The 18,569-nt window shown below is 40.0% G+C and overlaps 2 protein-coding genes across 17 annotated transcripts in view; one reads left to right on the top strand and one right to left on the bottom strand.

Moving 5' to 3' along the window:
* Window positions 1-893: 893 nt before the first annotated feature.
* Window positions 894-13,388, bottom strand: BFAR (bifunctional apoptosis regulator). Of its 11 annotated transcripts, none has more exons than XM_075105256.1 (9): window positions 12,839-13,382; window positions 11,397-11,623; window positions 7,942-8,272; window positions 6,958-7,159; window positions 6,439-6,608; window positions 4,721-4,865; window positions 4,301-4,468; window positions 3,593-3,795; window positions 894-2,090 (listed from the first exon to the last, which is right to left on the bottom strand). In XM_075105256.1, exons 3-9 carry the CDS (start codon window positions 8,205-8,207, stop codon window positions 1,898-1,900), a joined length of 1,347 nt encoding a protein of 448 aa, XP_074961357.1. In that variant the 5' UTR covers window positions 8,208-8,272; window positions 11,397-11,623; window positions 12,839-13,382; the 3' UTR covers window positions 894-1,897. The 11 variants fall into 11 exon arrangements, with proteins under 11 accessions (XP_074961357.1, XP_074961362.1, XP_074961359.1 ...); XM_075105261.1 differs by having other exon boundaries at window positions 13,087-13,346; XM_075105258.1 differs by lacking the exon at window positions 11,397-11,623 and having other exon boundaries at window positions 12,839-13,388.
* Window positions 13,389-13,437: 49 nt separating this feature from the next.
* PARN (poly(A)-specific ribonuclease) overlaps window positions 13,438-18,569 on the top strand; it is a 63,587-nt gene continuing 58,455 nt past the window's right edge. Inside the window, exons 1-7 of one of the 6 annotated variants that reach the window (XM_075105253.1) lie at window positions 13,438-13,544; window positions 13,895-13,972; window positions 14,860-14,939; window positions 16,599-16,666; window positions 16,761-16,842; window positions 17,587-17,647; window positions 18,373-18,538. In XM_075105253.1, the coding sequence (XP_074961354.1) occupies window positions 13,526-13,544; window positions 13,895-13,972; window positions 14,860-14,939; window positions 16,599-16,666; window positions 16,761-16,842; window positions 17,587-17,647; window positions 18,373-18,538 (554 nt within the window). In that variant the 5' untranslated portion in view covers window positions 13,438-13,525. Of the gene's footprint in view, window positions 13,545-13,575; window positions 13,639-13,894; window positions 13,973-14,859; window positions 14,940-16,598; window positions 16,667-16,760; window positions 16,843-17,586; window positions 17,648-18,372; window positions 18,539-18,569 lie in introns of those variants that run through there. The other 5 variants (XM_075105252.1, XM_075105254.1, XM_075105251.1 and 2 more) reach the window with 5 other exon arrangements.

Genomic DNA, 18,569 nt, shown 5'->3' with positions numbered 1-18,569 from the left:
TTTCAGCTTGAGTAACTGACTTAAAATTAATTTCATTTATATTCAGATTCACAGTTTTCTCAGTGAATTATATTATGAATCAGAAATTTTCATCCCCTCTCCACTGGCTCTAAGATAGAAATCAAACTTCTCCACTAACATTTACTTTAACATTTGTTTGAACTGACTGGAAGAAATGCATGAAGCGACAGTGTCAGCACAAAGAGCCTTCCCATCTACGTCAAATTATTGTGAAGACTAATTTAACTTTTGCACCTCATTCACCTAAGTAGTCCTACCTGTATTAAAAATCGCCTAATATAATTATTTCTTTCTAGTATTTACATTTTAAACACAGTTTTCTACGAAGTTGTTCATTTGATATGGCTCAAGCTCCTTATTCTATGTACACCTTGAGTTTCCTGTAGGCACAGGAAAGTTTGACCCTTAAAACTTCAGAGCCAGACTGAAAAGTGCAAATGCAAACCATCACCAAGACAGATACATGAAAAAAAGTAGATGTTACTGGGACCAACTGTCTTTCCTGTAAGTGTTTGATCTTGGATGACAGATGGATCTTGGATGACTCAAACAGCATGAGTTTGCCAAGTTCAGAAGTTCTCAAAGTTGAGAAGTTTACATCGTCATAAGGATGTAAAGATGGTTTATAGCTAGGGTCACTTCCTAGTTTTTGAAACCTCTTAGGAAGAGGCATCAGTAACACGAATTGCTGAATAATACACTTTGTAACTGCTAATGTTAGCAGTTTGAGAACCAGGAGTGTTTAATGTCTCACCCACCTCACTCACTCAGAGCTGCAGGGCTACAGAACAAATTTACACACATCAAAGCTAGTGACAAGTACTTCAATATAAAAAAACCAGCCAAAACAAACAATACTTCTTCAGGAAGGATGAAGATTTCAGAAGAGATCTTTAATCTTTAAAAATATTCATAGGCAAACTTAAAGTTCATATTAATGATACAAATGAAAACAAAATCAAAAACAATGTAGAATGCAAGGGGGCAAAGCTCTTGAAAAACCTAAATTTTGCTTCAGTCAAAAGCCATACATTAACAAATGGCGATACTGTTTATACAAAATAACTTCCAGTCAATATTCACCCACAGATCTATATACACACATTGTGTTGCAGGAAGATGTAATTACAGTGTCAGGTCACTTTTCCAAAATAATCCTTTTAGGGGATAACCCTGAATTTAGGCATTAGCATCAAACATCAAGAGGACAGCATTAAAGAAGCTGTTGGTGAAGTCTAACTGACCTGAATAAAAAATTTTGTACGGCGATCACATCCCATTTTCCAAAATACAAGAAATCACATGCAGCCTTTGCCTCCAGCAGGGGAATTTTTGAACAAACTCTACTGTGAGACTGTATATTTGACAGTCACAACTTTACATGTAAAGCAGACTGAAAACACTTAAGTACTTTCCATATCAAGCCTATCCAGGAAGAGCCTTCCTTTGGAAAACTTAAGTTGAGGAACATGCTTGCTGGTATGAAATGCTAAGTAAAAAAAAAAAAAAAAAAAATTAAAAAATATCACTATAGCCGTTCCAAAGACACTGATTTTAAGGCAGGCTTGAAAATAACCAGAATGGTCAAGACAGAATACAGAAGATTTGATTTGATTAAAAATAGGGTGACATAAGTTTTACATGGCTAAATTAGGAATGTAATTTTTTTCCCCAATATAAAATTCCTTTCAGATAATAAAGTCCATCCTCAGAGTTGGAATCAGATGGTTTAACAGTAACTTACCTTAAGGCTTTTTTGTATGTTCAAGTTAACATAATCCACCAATTTCACTGCCACATATATAAAGAAGAAAAGCAAAGCTTACTTCAAATGTCCATTTTTAGAAGCTAAACAGCTCAAAAGTTCCAATGCCAGTCACTGCACTTGTGTCTCCAGACGCCTTACTTCTTTAACCACAAGATCAATGTTTATAATTGGGTTAAAGTACAAGGCCCAGTAAAACAAACAATTGCAGACAAACTGAGGAATAAAAGGCCAAAAAATGGCAACAAAAAGACCCTGGGTTGAGACTTTCCAGAAATGTCTCCACATACTGTGAGGAATAGTCCTGTGAAAAAGGAAAGAGAAAGACTAAGAGGAACTTTCCATTTTGTTTTCATCCATTCTAAGAAAAGCTAATATGTGCTGCAACCTCAAGTTATTTAGCACTTACTCAGGTACCTCTAAACCATCATTTTGCACTTCAGAAAAGCTTCCGTGAAATACAGCAATACTAGATTTTATATGAGGAAGCATTAAGTCAATTTATTCAGACCACAAAGCACAGCAAGTTAATGTGGTCAAATTCCAGATTTATCATACAGTATTTCCATGTACCCTGTTCCCTTTTCATCATGTTCTGCCCTCTAGCTGCTGGCAGAGAAAGTAAAATCCCAGGATGCACCAAACAAGAATTTCTCCTACACAAGTTTTAAAAACGACATGTAAAAGATCACATCCATTATTAAGTAATATTAATATGCTTGAATTAAGGCTAAAGCAGTAACTGAAAACAGCAATTTTGATCACCAATCACAAATAATGTGTAACTAAGCTTATTTATGATCCTGAGAACTCATCCTTTAATAACTATACTGTAAGCATACCATGACAAAATTCTTATGTATGTAGTTCTCAGCTCACAGATAATACCAGTTTCCATAAAAGGCAATTCTCAGGGTAGGAGTTAATAATTAATTACCCAGTGACTAAGAACATGCTTATTACTGTCACTGCATTTGCTATATCTGATCAGTAAAACCAGCTATAAGGAACCCTTTCAAGTATTCACAGATATTCAGGAGTGAGTACTTGTCTATGTGTGGTTTCAGATTCACAGGTTCCTGTTAACCCCAGAGTTCTGGTTAGAGCCAACAATGTGCCCTTGTGGCCAAGAAGGCCAACAGTATCGTGGGGTGCATTAAAAGGAGTGTGGCCAGCAGGTCGAGAGAGGTTATCTTCCCCCTCTACTCTGCTCTAGTGAGACCACATTTGGAGTACTGTGTCCAGTTCTGGGCCCCCCAGGTTAAGAAGGACAGGGAACTGCTTGAGGAAGTCCAGCAGAGAGCTACCACGATGATCAGGGGGCTGGAGCATCTCCCTTATGCGCAAAGGCTGAGAGGCTTGGGTTTGTTCAGCCTGGAGAAGACTGAGGGGGGATCTCATCAATACCTATAAATATCTAAAGGCTGGGTGTCAGGATGATGGGACTAGGCTCTTTTCAATAGTGCCCAATGACAGGACAAGGGTCAATGGGCACAAGTTGGAACACAGGAAGTTCCACCTCAATATGAGAAAAAACTTCTTTCCTGTGAGGGTGCCAGAGCAGTGGCACAGGCTGCCCAGAGAGGCTGTGGAGTCTCCTTCCCTGGAGACATTCAAACCTCGCCTGGACACGTTCCTGTGCCCCCTGCTGTAGGTGTACCTGCTGAAGCAGGGGGGTTGGACGAGATGATCTCCAGAGGTCCCTTCCAACCCCTACCATTCTGTGAGCAACTATGATATTGTAAGACTTTCTATTTACAAAGCCATGTACTTCCTATCCTCTTCAACAAGCTCAGTAAGACTTACTTTAATTCTCTTCTTGACCAGAGCCTCCAAAAGGAGAATAATTCCAGAACAGACAGCAACATGGCATTTACAATTATAAATCTTGATGTCCAGTAGTGCACATCTAGCCAATCCCAAGCAAATTCAGCTATCAACTGGTAGGGTAAAAATATATATTTTACAATGAATTCTCTCCACTGTTTCCAAGAAGGATCTTTAAGGTCCTGTAAATTAGGATAAAAAGACTGTTAAGCAGTTTCCTATTAAACAGACATGATACTGCCTTATTTCTACTACTCTTTTTGTTGAAAAATTGCTTTTTCATACATTGAAAGCAGTAATGTATCTTTCCTATACCTTCTGGTAGATGATACTATAACCCAGTAATTAGTTTAGAGTAAAACATCACAGACAGACAGACCTTATAATGCCATTAAGATACAGGTATTCCGAGTGAACAGCCTTTCTGTAGTCATGTGAACTCCAAAAAATCAGTTGCACAGATTTAAAGTCTTAAAAGCCTTAAATCAATCTTATTAGAGGTAATGGTCACAACACTGGTGATAACATATAATAAAATCAAAGAACCACTTCGTAGGAATTTTTTTTCTTGAAGTTGTATTGTAAAGAGATGAAATAGTGAATAATTACATCATATGGTTTTATATTGCTAGTCTTAAAATGCTCATAACTGAAGTAAGTAGCATATTTAATGTTTTCAACACTTACTAGTAGTTTTGTGACAGTATCTTCATACTTGTCTTGTGTAGGACAAATTGTGTGGATGAAAGGTAGGAAAGCTTCTGTGTAATCGAACAAATATAGGTATAACATACTGAGTCTTGGAGAACTCTTCAGTCCATACAGAAGAAAGAGTGATTTTCCTGGATTTACTGCCTGAAAGGTATAAAATTATCAAGTTTCAAACAATGGAAAAATAAGATGAAAGGGACATGCCAGTTCTTAGATTTTTCTGACAATCATTTTTCAAAGGATAATTCTTCAAAGACAACGGTTCACTAAACTGAGCAGTTTTTACAATGGTAATTCTACTACCTTAACACTCCTCCTGGCTTTAAGAGAATTTTCTTTTAAAGATAGTGTTATAAAAATACTTAATATACATAACAGTCTTTTTATAAAATTTACCTTATATTCCCAAAGATTCTGTGGTGGTTTAACACCTAAAGTTTTCACAAATTCCAGTTCTGCCATGATAGCTTTTCTATGGTTACTGTTCTCTATACTGTAAGGCTCTTTTGTGAAATCCTCCTCTGTCAGCGTTAGAAGGAGTCTACAAAAGCAGAGTAATTCAGAATGTAAACAGTGCCTCTTCAAAACGGTATGACTAACAAATTAGCAATTCCATACCGAAACAAGAAGCTGCTAATAGAAGGTACCACTTTTTGGATTACATTCTGTATGAAGTGTTCTGAATCAACTGTGTCTCAGAGCCTGGGTTTTAAATACCCTTCTTCTCAAGTTTTCTCTTGCCTGTTCTCTGCATGCAAACTTAGCAGCTTGTTGGCTATTACTGAGCACAGTTCTTCAGTACTTCACACATCTAGTCTGGTCTGCTGAAGCCTAACCTAGAGCTCTTAGGTGGGATGCAACAATGCGTATAGTTAGTGCACCCTCAGCAAGTTTGTAGATGACACCAAGCTGAGCAGTGCACTTGACACACCAGGACAGGATGTCATCCAGAGGGACCTAGACAAGCGGGAGAGGTGGGCCTGTGAGAACCTCATGAGGTTCAACAAGGCCACACGCAGGGTCCTGCACCTGGGCTGGGGCAACCCCCGTACCAATACAGGCTGGGGGACAAAGGGATTCGGAGCAGCCCTACGGAGGAGAAGAACCTGGGGCTGCTGGTGGATGAAAAGCTAGACATGAGCCGACAATGCGCGCTTGCAGCCCAGAAGGCCAACTGTATCCTGGGCTGAATCAAAAGCAGCGTGGCCAGCAAGCTGAGGGAGGTGATTCTGCCCCTCTACTCTGCTTGGTGAGACCCCACCTGGAGTGCTGCGTCCAGCTCTGGAGCCCTCAACACAGAAAGGACATGAATCTGTTGGAGCAGGTCCAGAGGAGGCCACAAAAATGATCCAAGGGCTGGAGCACCTCTCCTGTGAAGACAGGCTGAGAGGGTTGGGGTTGTTCAGCCTGGAGAAGAGAAGGCTGCGGGGAGACCTTAATAGCAGCCTTCCAGTACCTCAAGGGGGCCTACAAGAAAGATGGGGGCAATCTCTTTGGCAAAGCCTGTTGTGACAGGACATGGGGTAATGGTTTTAAACTAAACGAGGGTAGATTTAAACTGGATATAGGGAAAAAATATTTTACTATAAGGGCGGTGAACAACTGGAACAGATTGCGCAGAAAGGTGGTAGATGCCCCATCCCTGGAAACATTCAAGGCCAGGCTGGACAGGACTCTGAGCAACCTGATCTAGTTGAAGATGTTCCTGCTAATTGCAGGGGAGTTGGACTAGATGACCTCCAAAAGTCCCTTCCAACCCAAACTGTTCTATGACTCTGTGATGATAATAGCATATGCTTTTTTTCACAAGGAAGAAAAGGTGGGAGGGGTAGATAATATGTTAGTAGAATTTGAAGTTTAGTATCATTTCAGTCTGCATTGTCGGCATTTTAGAGAGTTCTTAGGAAGTTTTCAGTTAGCTTGCTTAGCATCTGCTACTAAAGTTTTCAAGTACAAGTCTTAAAACGTCCCCTGAATTTTGTTCTAGTACATCAACAGAATATTCCCACAATCTAGGGAATGAAGTATGGTCATTTCACAATATACCATGCCTAATGAATTCTATCCAGTAGTCCAATCAAACAACAGCTGTTCTTGACAGTTAGGCCTCTCACCTTCCATTCACTTTCTCCAGTAAAAATCTTTCTTTATAATTGGAAGCCCATGGGCCCAGCTGCTCTAGCCAAAGTATCACTTCCTCAGCAGACCATTTAGCAACAGACTTGTGGACAAGATGATCTTCTTCAAATTCTCTGCTACTCCAGTGATATCCAAGTAGAACTACCTATAGGTATAGTTAAAAAAGACAACCTCCTTTACCTGTAAAGCAAATATATTAATAATACAAGTAAACACGCATTAGGGGCTTGACATGTAGAATCTTCCATTTTATGGCCTCTAGAAAATTCACATTATACGAAAGTATAATAAAGTTTTACCCGATTTGTGTAACTTCCATTTGCTGTATATTGCAATTGTAGTTCCTGACAGACAACTCTGAATGCTACCTTATTTACTCTGCTCAGCTGAAGTCCCTTCTGTGCTGACGATCTTTTATATGCACATGTAAATTAAGTATATTTGATTGCATGCTTAATAAAGTACATAGGGAAAATCAGCCAGATGAAACTTACTGCTACACAAGTTAAAGCTGTCAGAACACCTGAGAAAAACCCTCCTCCTCGAGGATTAATTCTTCCTGTGTTTGGAACTGTAGGGATCTGGTCATTCCCGTATTTTTGGAAGGTTGCTAAGCTGCGCGCTACATCACCATCTTGTTGAATATCTTCTTTTCTTTGTTCAATGGCATCAGAAAATAGCTTTTCAATAACATCCCTAATGGGAAAAATATTTGTCATTGTACTATAACCATTGAGGCTTAACATTCAGAAAAGGGACTAATTTTTTCAGCCACTACTAAAGAATGTCATCTTTGAAAGAAACATCAGTCATTAGTTAAACTTTCAAACAACAGTTTGCTTAGTTTATAAAGATAGAGGAAGTGAAAATATCACATAAAAAATAAAAATTCTTATTTCTTGTATAAAACTAAGTTGTGTGTGTTACTGACAAGCCTGGACTATTCAAACATGCTAAGCAAAAGAAAACATAAAAACCTACCATCAATCCTACCATCTATTTATTAAAGTATTATTAATACAAGAACTTATGGGTAATTCCAGACAGCAAATGGGTATTTCTCACTTTGTTCTGCAATAACATCACATTTCTTCCTCTAAGTAATTCCTATTACAGAAATAATTACTCAGTTATCAAAGATCATTCTAACTTAGAATCACTAGGAAACAACCAGCTGTATTAAAAGATGCAAGTGTCTCAATACTGAAAAAGGATCCCTCCTCTCCATCCCCGAAAAAATTCACAAAGGAAAAAAAAACAAACCCAAACCAAAGCAAATCCACGCAGCCCTTATTTCCATGCAGAAAAATGTACTTGAACAGTTCAGTACAAGTGCAGAACATGGAAGACTTCAGGATTTAAATGTCCTTGCGACAGTTCAGATTACCAATAAACTATGAAAATCCGCAGTGAACACAAGAAACCAGACGACTAATTTCAGTTATTTTTGAAATCCAGAAATGGCATAGTACGCTCACCTGAGGAGGATGTTGACTTTGGGGAATCCTTCCCATTTTTCTCTGCATTCGGGGCATTCATTCTTCTTGGACGATACCCACCACAAGGCTAGGCAATGTCTACAGAAACTATGCCCACAGTTCAGGGTGGTAGGATTAACCAGAATGTCATAACAGCAGTGGCAAAGGAACTCACTAACTGATATCTGCCGACCGACCTCAGGAGTAACATGTGTTTCAACATTTGCCATCTCAATTTCACCTTTTAAAGTCTCATCTTCTTCCATTTTCTTTTATGCCTTATGCAAACAGAAAGCTCTCTTAGATCTTCACACCAGGTAAGGCATTACTTCTGCAAAACAATAAGATAAACCTCATTACGAACAACATTACTATAGAAGTTTAGAACTACAAGCAGTATAATTTATCACTGTAATTCTTCTGTCGCTCTGATGGTTTTAAACTTTTTAACTAACTTCACTCTCCCAAGAATGAAACACAATCTACTTTTTCAACATGTTTATTGCAAACTACAATGGAAACCAGATTCTAAATGTAAACAGCTGGGCTCAATCTCCCTATATTTTTTTCCTGTCCTATATAACACATGAAAGTGAAACAAAACACCTCACTAACTATGATTCAGATGACTTTTGACCATATCTTTAATCAAGGTTTTACTAAAAAGCTACCAATCAAAAGATATCATTAGAAAATACCATCAGATAATACAAAAATAAAACACCTGTATAACATAATAATGTCATTTACTCCATCACTGTTCTTTCCAAGCATATGGAATAAAACAAAGGTCAGTGCTAGACATTGCTGGGCAATGTTAATCAATCCACAAAGTCATATGCTTCAGAATTCTGAAGGATTCATCTGGATTGATCTGCTTGCCACCTCAGTGAAGGACTGAACGCCATATTAACTTCACTGGTAATTACTCCTTGCTAGTATTTCAGAAAATGCGCAGATGAGAAGAGTTTAAGATGGTTCCAAGCTTCCAAACACATAATTTGCTTGACGTTCCTACTATATTCTCTCAGATGGCTGTATCTAGTTTCTTAAGAAAAACATTCACCCAGATCTTATCAGTCATGATATGTTAGAAGCTATCAAAAACTACACAATTCCCTCCTCATGCACCACCAACCCAAAATATGCTTACGCTCTCCACCATGTGGCTCCTGTTTACTACTGAGTTATTATCTTTCCATCCAGATCAAGCACAAAGAGGTAATCATACACACTGGTAAAGAATAAAAATTAAAGAAAAAATACAAGCAGTACAGAAATAGAAACCAAAAGTGCAGCTAGAATCAGCAGATTGCTTACAAACACGCCTTTTCCCAGCAAAGCAAAGACTGTTGGCTTTCTACAAGACAAATCTCAAACATCCCTTAGGAGAAATAAAACCGAGGTTCTGCACCTAAGACCATTCTTCTAGTTTTCCTGGAAGAGAGAGGCACCAGGATTTCTGCGGGTGCAGAAATATTTCACCAGTCTATGCAGCAAACAAGGGTCAGAATTAGCAAGCTTACTAGCTCCTCTCCTGCCTCCCCTCTCCAACTCCAGCCCGCTGCCTCCTCACCCCGCCGCGGCCAAACCCGCGGCGCGGTCGGCTCGGTCCTGCGGCGGGGTGCGCCCATCGCGGAGGCGCCCCCCGCCCCAGCCTAGTCCTCCCTGCGACCCCCGCGGCAGCACCGGGCCCAGCGGAACGCTGCCGCTCGGCCGCCAGCGAGCACGGGCCGGGCCTCCACGGCGGCCCTGCCCGGCCTGGGCCCCGCCGCCCCCGCCCGACTCACCCGCCGGCCGCCCCGCGGGAAGCATCGCCTCGACGGGGGGAGGAGCTGGCTCCCAGCGCCCCTCCTTCCCCGCCCCGGAGCGGCGGGGGAAACCGCGCTCCCGGGTGCGGGCACAGGCTGAAGGCGGGAAGGGAGCCGCTCGGGGCGGCCGCCCCTCGTGCCGAGCAGCGGCAGCGAGCTTACCGGGGCCGGCTCCGTAAGCAGAGCCCATTGCTTTATCTTCAGGCGTTGTATTTCAAAGCTTTTTAAAATCGCCGGACAGGAACACGATTACACTCACATTTTTCTTACTGCGCTCACTTCCACATTCGCGAGAATTGAGCTACGTTTGCTGAATGCACGTCCACGCACCCGGGTCATCTTCCCTCACATAAACTTTGTTCAAGTTTTATTTTACCAGTTAAGATCTAGAGGTCTAATCTCAGAAGTAAATTAGACTCTTAGGCGCTAGTTTCCCTGCAATGCTAACGCATACTGCACCTCGTTGGTTCATGGACTATTTTTACCACATGAGAGTATATCTATATATACATGCATTCACAATTATTTATATCAGTCTCTGTTCCCTTACTGCATTTCTTTTTGACCAGAGTCCAAAGAAAATTGAGTGATTTTTAAAATACTGTTGAGATGTATTTTTGCACTGTGCAGTAGTGACATTTTCTTATTTTCTTCTTCCAAGTTGATACAATTCCAGTTTAAATATCTGAGTTACCAAAATCAAAAAATGAACTTTTAAATTATTTTAGCCTATTTCAATAAAGCAAATTATCGTCTCTCATTGTTTCCTATCCCATATTATCCAGATTTCTCCAGAAGACAATTATTACTGTGCTGACACATACATAGCTCTGGTTAGCTTCAGAACTATCCTAATCAGATTTCTTATAGGACAGAAAAACATGAAGCTGAGAAGTTCATCAACTGTTTGAGCAATAGTCCAATATTTGTATATTACACTTCTGTATTTAGTTTCTCTACCTAACAGTTACTCTTTCTTTATTCACAGGTGGAGTTCTGTTAGCAAGACTGCAGTAGTATTGCTCAGATATGTTTGGACAAAACAATCAAGAACCAATTCTGGCCCTCTTTAAAGTAGTACATTAACAGTACTAGACAAAATTCCTATCAACAGGGAATAAACAGGCATTTATCCTCAAGGGTACAGGCCATTTCAAGATTATTATTTTTTTTAACACAAAATTCTAGCTATAACAGTTCAGGGATCATAGGAACGATTATGGATTCCAAAGCAGTTCTCAGCTTTTGTCAAATACAAATTAAAACTCCACTAGCAGCACAGAAGAAGTGCCGACAAGCAGGTAAGTCTGTCCAAACTAGCTTCCAAAGCTTTTTTTTTTTTTTTTTTACAAAAAGACCTACCAAACAGCTCACACTTAAGTTTATTTGTTGTTTTTATTAAGTATTTGAAGTTAAGTCACAATCAGCAAATCCTTAAACTACCCTAGCATAAAAGCATCAAAGGAAGTGAATCTAGATCTACCTTAGTATTCGTGAGGTGAAAACGTGGCTCAGAATAGTTAGGCCTTCTAGAATCTTTTTTTCTTTTGTGTGCGTTTGTGTGCATTTTCACTTAGCTTCACATTCCATGTTCAATAAAGTAACAAAACATACAAAAGCATTTGATACAGTCGGCAGACATACCTGATGTTGGGGAAATGTAGCCTTTTTGTTCTTGTTTATAAAACTTTCATGTATATAAAAAAACCTATGTAGTCTTGTAACTAGCTGTTTGTATTGCTCTCTCCCAAGAGTACCCAGTAATTTGGAAAGCAGCCAAACTTTTCTGGCGTCATTTAAAAAAAATGAGAGATTTGAAGAACTCTGATTACAAAGTACCTATTCATAAGTACAGTTGCTTTAATATATACCTGGAAGGGAACCAAGCAGATAATTAATTAATTAGGCAAATATGTTATCTTCTGAAACTAAACAAAAGCAAAGATGTATGCCCTCTGAAACATTTCCTGACATATAAAATTGCAAGCAGAGAACTAATTAAGGAAAACTACACAATAATGGGGATTAAAACTTGAATAAATATCATAAGGGCTCTAAATTCTTCTTAACACATAATAGCATTTCCTTTTTATTGCAACATATTATATACAAGAAGATGGTAAAGAGCAGACTATTCCTGAAGAGGAACAAAGCCAGAGAATGAGGCACCTGGGCCGTCAACTGTACAATCAAAAATTAGATTTTTCTCCAAACCAGATCTTCTCCGAAAGCAAACAAAAGGCAAGGTACTCCCATTCTATTCAAGCTCTAGTTTGGGACACTAGTAGTGATAACCCAACACAGAAGTAAATCTGAGGGGATTAATTGGACATTCAACATTCAAAGAGAAACGTCTAGTATCAAATGGTAGTTCTGACTACTATTAACTAGACAGAAATTGGTTCAGATGTATAATTGTCGTAATTCAGCAGATTACATTGTGCTATTGTAAAAAATTACTTTGTTACTACGTGCAGGGCACATTTCCAAGATGATGCCACCAAAACCAAACAGCGCGTACAATACTATATCCAGGGTAAAACTCTATTAACTCGTAGTGTAGATTACTGCACCACATAAATGTTTTTGGAGCTACTATCACCAGAGTCAATGCTAACTCCAATAGCGTTGGTTTAGTTCTGCTATTCAAGTTTTTCATACTTTTTCTCCAAGTTAAAACTAACCTTTTAAAATAACTAAAACAAAACCCCTAAAAGATTCACTTGTTTCAAATTTTCCTTCTAAATATGTAATAATACATACACATTGAAGTAGACGTCTGATCTGTAAGACATAATACCTTAATTCCTATTAAGTAACTGCACTTTATTACAGCCTCTTACATTTCTACTTGCGGTTTAGCTTTATTTTGTAGGTGAATGAAGCAAAGAGTTCCTGGATTTGTCAGCTACTTGGGGAAAAACATCAGGTTTCTAAAACTGCCATTAAGCACTTTAAAGTACCATGAGCACTTTAACTAGAAACTCCAAGAGCATTTCTTAAAAAACAGAGGAATAAGATGAGAATTTTTGACTTCAGCCAATTTACTGCAAAATAGAAAAATCTCTACTACTATTTTAACTGACCTCTTACTGAGCACCATTTAATCATATCGATGAGTTCTGGGAGCGCGTGTAGGATGAATTGCTTATACCAAAAATTCAAAACCTTTAAAAGCTCTCTCCACTCAGTCCTGCGTAATTCCGTATCTTCTATTCTATGCAGAAATCACCTCCCAATTGATGGATAATTTTCCATTTACTTTCATTCTGCTGGAATTCTGGAAAAGATTCTTCCCCTGCTGCGCAAACTCTAAACGCTAAACTCTGCATACCGTCCTTGGCCGCAACTTCTGCTTTCTGCTCCCGTGCAACGCCTCATCTCTGGGGCAGTCGTTCCCACCCGCAGCACCGCTGCAGAGACATCTTGCTGCGCGTTGGGCTTTGTTTACGGTTATTCTACAATGATGTAAACGCTGGTTTTGTCATTTCAACAAGTAGAAAACTGCTTCTCCCGCAATACTTTGAGCCTTCCAATGCCCACAATCCCCGGTAGCCCTCCCACTACCCCCCGCCACTATCTCCTCAGCGAGTTCCCCTCCCCCGGCACAACATGGCGGCCGCCCCGCCTGCCACCGCCGCCGCAGGGCGCTCACGTGGGCGCTCACGTGGGGCGGGGCGGTTTCCGGAAGCGCTCGGCGGCAGCGGGCCGGGGTGGGGCGGGGCGGACCGAGCTGGGCCCCAGGCGGGCCGGTCGGTCGGTGCGGGCGCGGGATGGAGGTGATCAGAAGCAGTGAGTGGCCCGCTGCCCTCGCGTCGCGCCTCGCGGCCGCGGAGGGGAGCTCTGAGCCGGCGGTGTAGAGGACGTCCCGGCTTCCCTTCCTCAGGCCGGTGGCGGGGTCTGGCCTCAGGCTATTCTTCAGAGGCGAAGGGTGGCCCCGCTCCTCCCTGCGCCCTGAGAGACAGCCCCGGGGGCGGGGGGGGAGGGATGTGCGTCGGGCGGGCGGGAGAGCCCCGGAGCGGTAGGCCCCACGGGCCCCACTGGCGCCGGCCTTGCCGGCCGATACGGACCGCCTCCGCCCGCCTGAGAGGCGGTGGGAGGTCGTTAGGAGTCTCCGATGTGTTTTACCCCTTTACCCGCAGATTTTAAGGATAACCTAAACAAAGTTTATGAAGCCATTGAAGAGTCGGATTTCCTGGCCATTGATGGGGAGTTTTCAGGTACAGTCTCACCTCTTCTTTGATTGTGAACTGTGGCGGTATTTGTGTGGAGTCCCCGGTGCCCCAGTTTGTTCATGTAACATATCTCAGTGTTGGCTTGAAAAAACTAAAGCTAAGGCTACCTAAGTCACCTATTACATGTGCCTTAGTAAGGAAAGATGCATGTCATACTCATGCTGCTTCTACCTCCTCCCCACAGTAGCCTTTTAACACGTTAATGGATTTTCAGCTGCAGCTCAGGAAAAAAAAATATTATTTTATATGTGTCATGAAAACAAGAGATTGGGATAAACAAGGGAGGCCCTGCAAGTGTTTGGACAGGGAAAGACAGCAGTAAAAACTTCTACATTTGTAAACCCTGGAGGGTCTGTGCGTCAGAGAGATACCTTACTAAGTGCTGTAGCTTTGGGATATGGAGTCCAGTCAACTGTGAAACATAAATGTGATCAAGATTAGATTTTGTTCGGTGTGGTGTTTATGAAAATACAGTTGTTGTTATGTATTGCTTAAGGTGGTTAAGTCATTCAATAAATCTATGGACAGCACTCTTTCCATTTTTCCTTTGACTTTGAGGCCCGCATTGTGTTGTAAAGACCCATCAATGTTATGTTACTGGTAGCTCTAGTCATGTTACTATCCTGTAGAATAGGAATTAGAGCAGCAGAGCTTCTGCAACAGAGCTTTACTGCTAGAACACTGCCATTAAACTGGGTAGCTTTTATGCAAAGACGTATAATTCTTTGCAGTAGAAAATTTTTCTCAACTGGAATAATCTTAATATGTACTTTAAGTGATAATGTTTCTCTTAAATTACTAGTTGTTGGATTTCTTTGCTGTGGCTAATTACAAAAAGCTTACCCAAAGCAAAATATGTTCTACTTTTTCAGGGATCAGTGATGGGCCTTCTGTTAGTGCATTAACCAATGGCTTTGACACTCCAGAAGAAAGGTATCAGAAACTTAAAAAGGTAAAATGTTTACCTTGACTAAAATGAAAATGCTGGCTGAAGGTTAGAACTTAGTTCTGGAGGCAATGCAGGGAAATATGACAGAGGTCTGTAAAATTGCTTGTTTCATTGCCTTTACTAACACCGGAATTGGGGTGTGTTGCATAAAACTTGAAGAAGTCATGGTTGGAATGGACAGACAGACATGATTCCTCACAGAGGAGTTAGATGTGTAGAACTTGTCAAAGGATGTTGAGAATGTTAAAATTTACTAGTTCAAAGGGGGACTGGGTGAGAGAAATTCAGTGACAGAGAAACTACATCAGGACTAGGGTCCTCTCCAAACTATCTCCCCTGTCAGCATGTAATGTTCCTACTTAAACTTAAATGCCAGCTGTCACCTCTGCCTCTCTGCAGCATTAAAAAAAAGGGTGCTGGAGGGCATCAAAAAAGTTATGAAAAATAGCCAAATGACCACAGGAGGCAACATATGGTGTGTGAGGGTCAAAACTGTAATGTTTTGGGTTTTGGGTTGTGGGTTTGGTGCGTTTGTTTTTTTGTTTTGTTTTTTACCCCTATAAGAGAAGGGAATCAGAAAAGAGAAATGCTAAGCATCTTGGCACTGAGAAACTAGGTCAACAAATGGCAAAACTGGGGAGGAGGCTATGGCTAATACAAACCCCTCCAAACACTAAAGGAGACAATGAAAGTAGAGACCAGTCTCTGAAGAGCATCCAAGAAGCTAGAGGATGCCATATTCTGTTCATCTGGCTGAATATGAGCCTTTGAGAGCTTCAGGGTAGCTGACAATTCAGGCGCTGCAGGCACAGCCAGTCTCTGTTGCTCATTGTAAGAGGTCTGCTGTATAAGAAGCCAGCCCCAAAATTTTGTTGTCATCTTCTTGAAACTAAACTTTACAAGCTTTTACCTTTTTGATAGTTTTGATCTTTGTACTCAAAGAGGACTAATTTTATATGTTCTGTTGCCACCCATTTTTTCCCCCTATGATAGAATTGAATAATCCTATGTCTCCTTTGTGTTTAAAATGGGTGTTTGGCCCTTAGGAGGAATGAGTCTTTAAATGAGACCACAATGCTTGTTTATTTTCTTGTGCACTTGCAGGGGTGTTAAAACCTCTTCCAGTATTGATCCAACAATTGTGAAATACTGGAAGACATGATGATAAAGTGCCTATTGACTATGCTAGTACTTCTATAATGTTTCGTCTGTTAGCCACATGGATTAGAAGAACATTAAACGTATTATTACATGAAAACTATCACAGCCAGCGTCCCTCACAGCCCGCTCCCACAATAAAGGGAATGTAAATGAACGTTGAGAAGGAGGACTGACAGCTGCTTTAGATGCAGCGTCTCTTGTGTGTGAGCAACAGGTGGAGAGGGATGGGACTTCCCTCAGTTCTTGTCTGTTTAGGGAACAGAAATGCATACTACAAGTCATCTCTGGGCAATAGTAAGATGATTAAATGGGGATGAGAACTAGTTTAAAACTCTGGTGTACTTACTTCAAAATTACCAACAGAAAAAACGCTGGTTAAGAAGACTCAGATTTGCATAATTCTGAAATGGAGATAAATCGTATTTATTGTGGATGCACCCCAGTTATCTTTGAATGTGTATGATTTTTATTCTCATGCAAAGTTTTTTTTTTCCTTTCCAGCATTCCATGGATTTTTTGCTCTTTCAGTTTGGCCTTTGCACTTTTAAATATGATCACACAGAAGAAAAGTACGTTGTTCTCCTATTCCTTGTTTTCTTGATTGAAGAATTTATGAAGTAATATTGATAAGCTGTATTGACATACAACTTGTCTTTTTCGCAGGTATATAATGAAGTCATTTAATTTCTATATTTTTCCAAAACCCTTTAACAGAAGTTCACCAGATGTCAAGTTTGTCTGTCAGGTTAGTAGAAAAACAAGTTTCATTTGGTTTGGTTGAGGTATACCTGTTGCACACTTATAAAAAGTATTTCCAGGAAAGCTCTACATCATTGTAGTGGGGGAAGTGGTTGGTTCTTTCAGCAGCTTAAAAGGCAGATAAACGTAAGTTTCTGGGGTTTGGGTTTTTTCTTATAGAATAAATAAGCATCAGTTAAGAGCAATCCATAAAACTGAGCTTTAAGGGAGTATCTTTGACTTCAGTTTTTAAATCTTGTAACATATTACGTTGTGTGGTTTCTGGAGTTGGAGATAATAATCTTGCCAGGTTTGGAACATATTTTTTTTTTTTTTTTATATTCCTTTCTTGTCTGACTTCCCTTGCACCCTTGCTTTTTCTGTTTGATCCTTTATTCCCATCTGCTTATCTCGCTTTCACTGCTTTCCAGACTATTGCCAGCATTTTTCTGGTCTCAGATTTGTTCTCCTGAACCACATTTTGCTTTCTTTAGTTTCTTCTCTCCATATAGCTCGTTCTTTCATCTTTACCCCTTTAGTGTATTTATTGTTCTTGTACTGTATGGAAGTTGAAAATAAATAACAAAAATAGCCTAACCTAGACTTTCTGTGGCTTCGTTAGGGTCACAAACTTGGTTGCTCTTGACTTTGGACCTAGTATAATTTCTTAAGAATTGTCAAAATAACTGAATTGATCTTTTTATGCCACAGATATTCTTGCCAATTGTAAAGCTATTTTCTTCTGTTGCAGAGTTCAAGTATAGATTTTTTAGCAAACCAAGGATTTGATTTTAATAAAGTTTTTCGCAATGGTGAGTTTTTTTCTTTCTTTCAATGTCTGCAAAATTTATGACATCTTCATTTACTGCAAAAGGAAAAAGGCAGCCATTCCTGATACTCTCTTAACACATAATGAAGTTTTGAAAATTTATTCTTATCTGATCTACGATTGTGCTGATAGTTACTCCCTTTCCAAAAATTAATTGTTTATATTCAACAGAATAGAATTCCTCTTTAGATAAGTGCTTTGTTTATTTTTGTTTGGTGGCCGAGCATAAATAGATGAACAAGTTGTGTAGCTGTGTAATGGATCAGTAGTGACATTTTAGGAAAAGTATTGGTGCATTGTAATAGGTGCTGCTGCAGTCTATTATCAAAGCAATGCAGATAGCAAGGAGGAAGAGTGCTAAATATTTTTGTGATTGTGATCTACAGCTCTGCAGTCCTCAGGCTCATGCCTTGTGCAGATGAAGCACGTAACTCTTAAAAAGAGTCCATTGGTACCAGGTAATCTGGCATATGCTAGAAAGAAGCCTGTATACACACAGATAAAGAATGGGGTCTAGAACAGATGACTGAAAGGGAAGGATGTGTTTTGAGCCTTCAGGGGTGTAACACTGGCCAATGCTTGGTTAGTAATAAGTCTTTGCTAAATGATACATCCCTAATTAGTCTCTAATTATGATGAGCTTTTAAATGTGTGTGGGTTTTTGTTTTCTGTTTTTAATTTTTGTTTGTTTTGGTTTGGTGATTTTAGGTATTCCGTATTTAAATCAGGAAGAAGAAAGACAGCTAAGGGAACAATATGATGAAAAACGTTCTCAGGCCAATGGTGCAGGATCTCTGTCATACATTTCTCCTAATGCCACAAAGTGTCCTGTAACAATTCCTGAAGATCAGAAAAAATTCATTGAGAAAGTAGTGTAAGTAAAATTGCTTAATATCCTCTGATGT

This window comes from Phalacrocorax aristotelis, chromosome 10, assembly GCF_949628215.1.
Source record: "Phalacrocorax aristotelis chromosome 10, bGulAri2.1, whole genome shotgun sequence".
NCBI lineage: Eukaryota > Metazoa > Chordata > Aves > Suliformes > Phalacrocoracidae > Phalacrocorax > Phalacrocorax aristotelis.
Note: the sequence above shows the minus strand (reverse complement) of the source record. Positions and strands in the feature narration are given on the sequence as shown.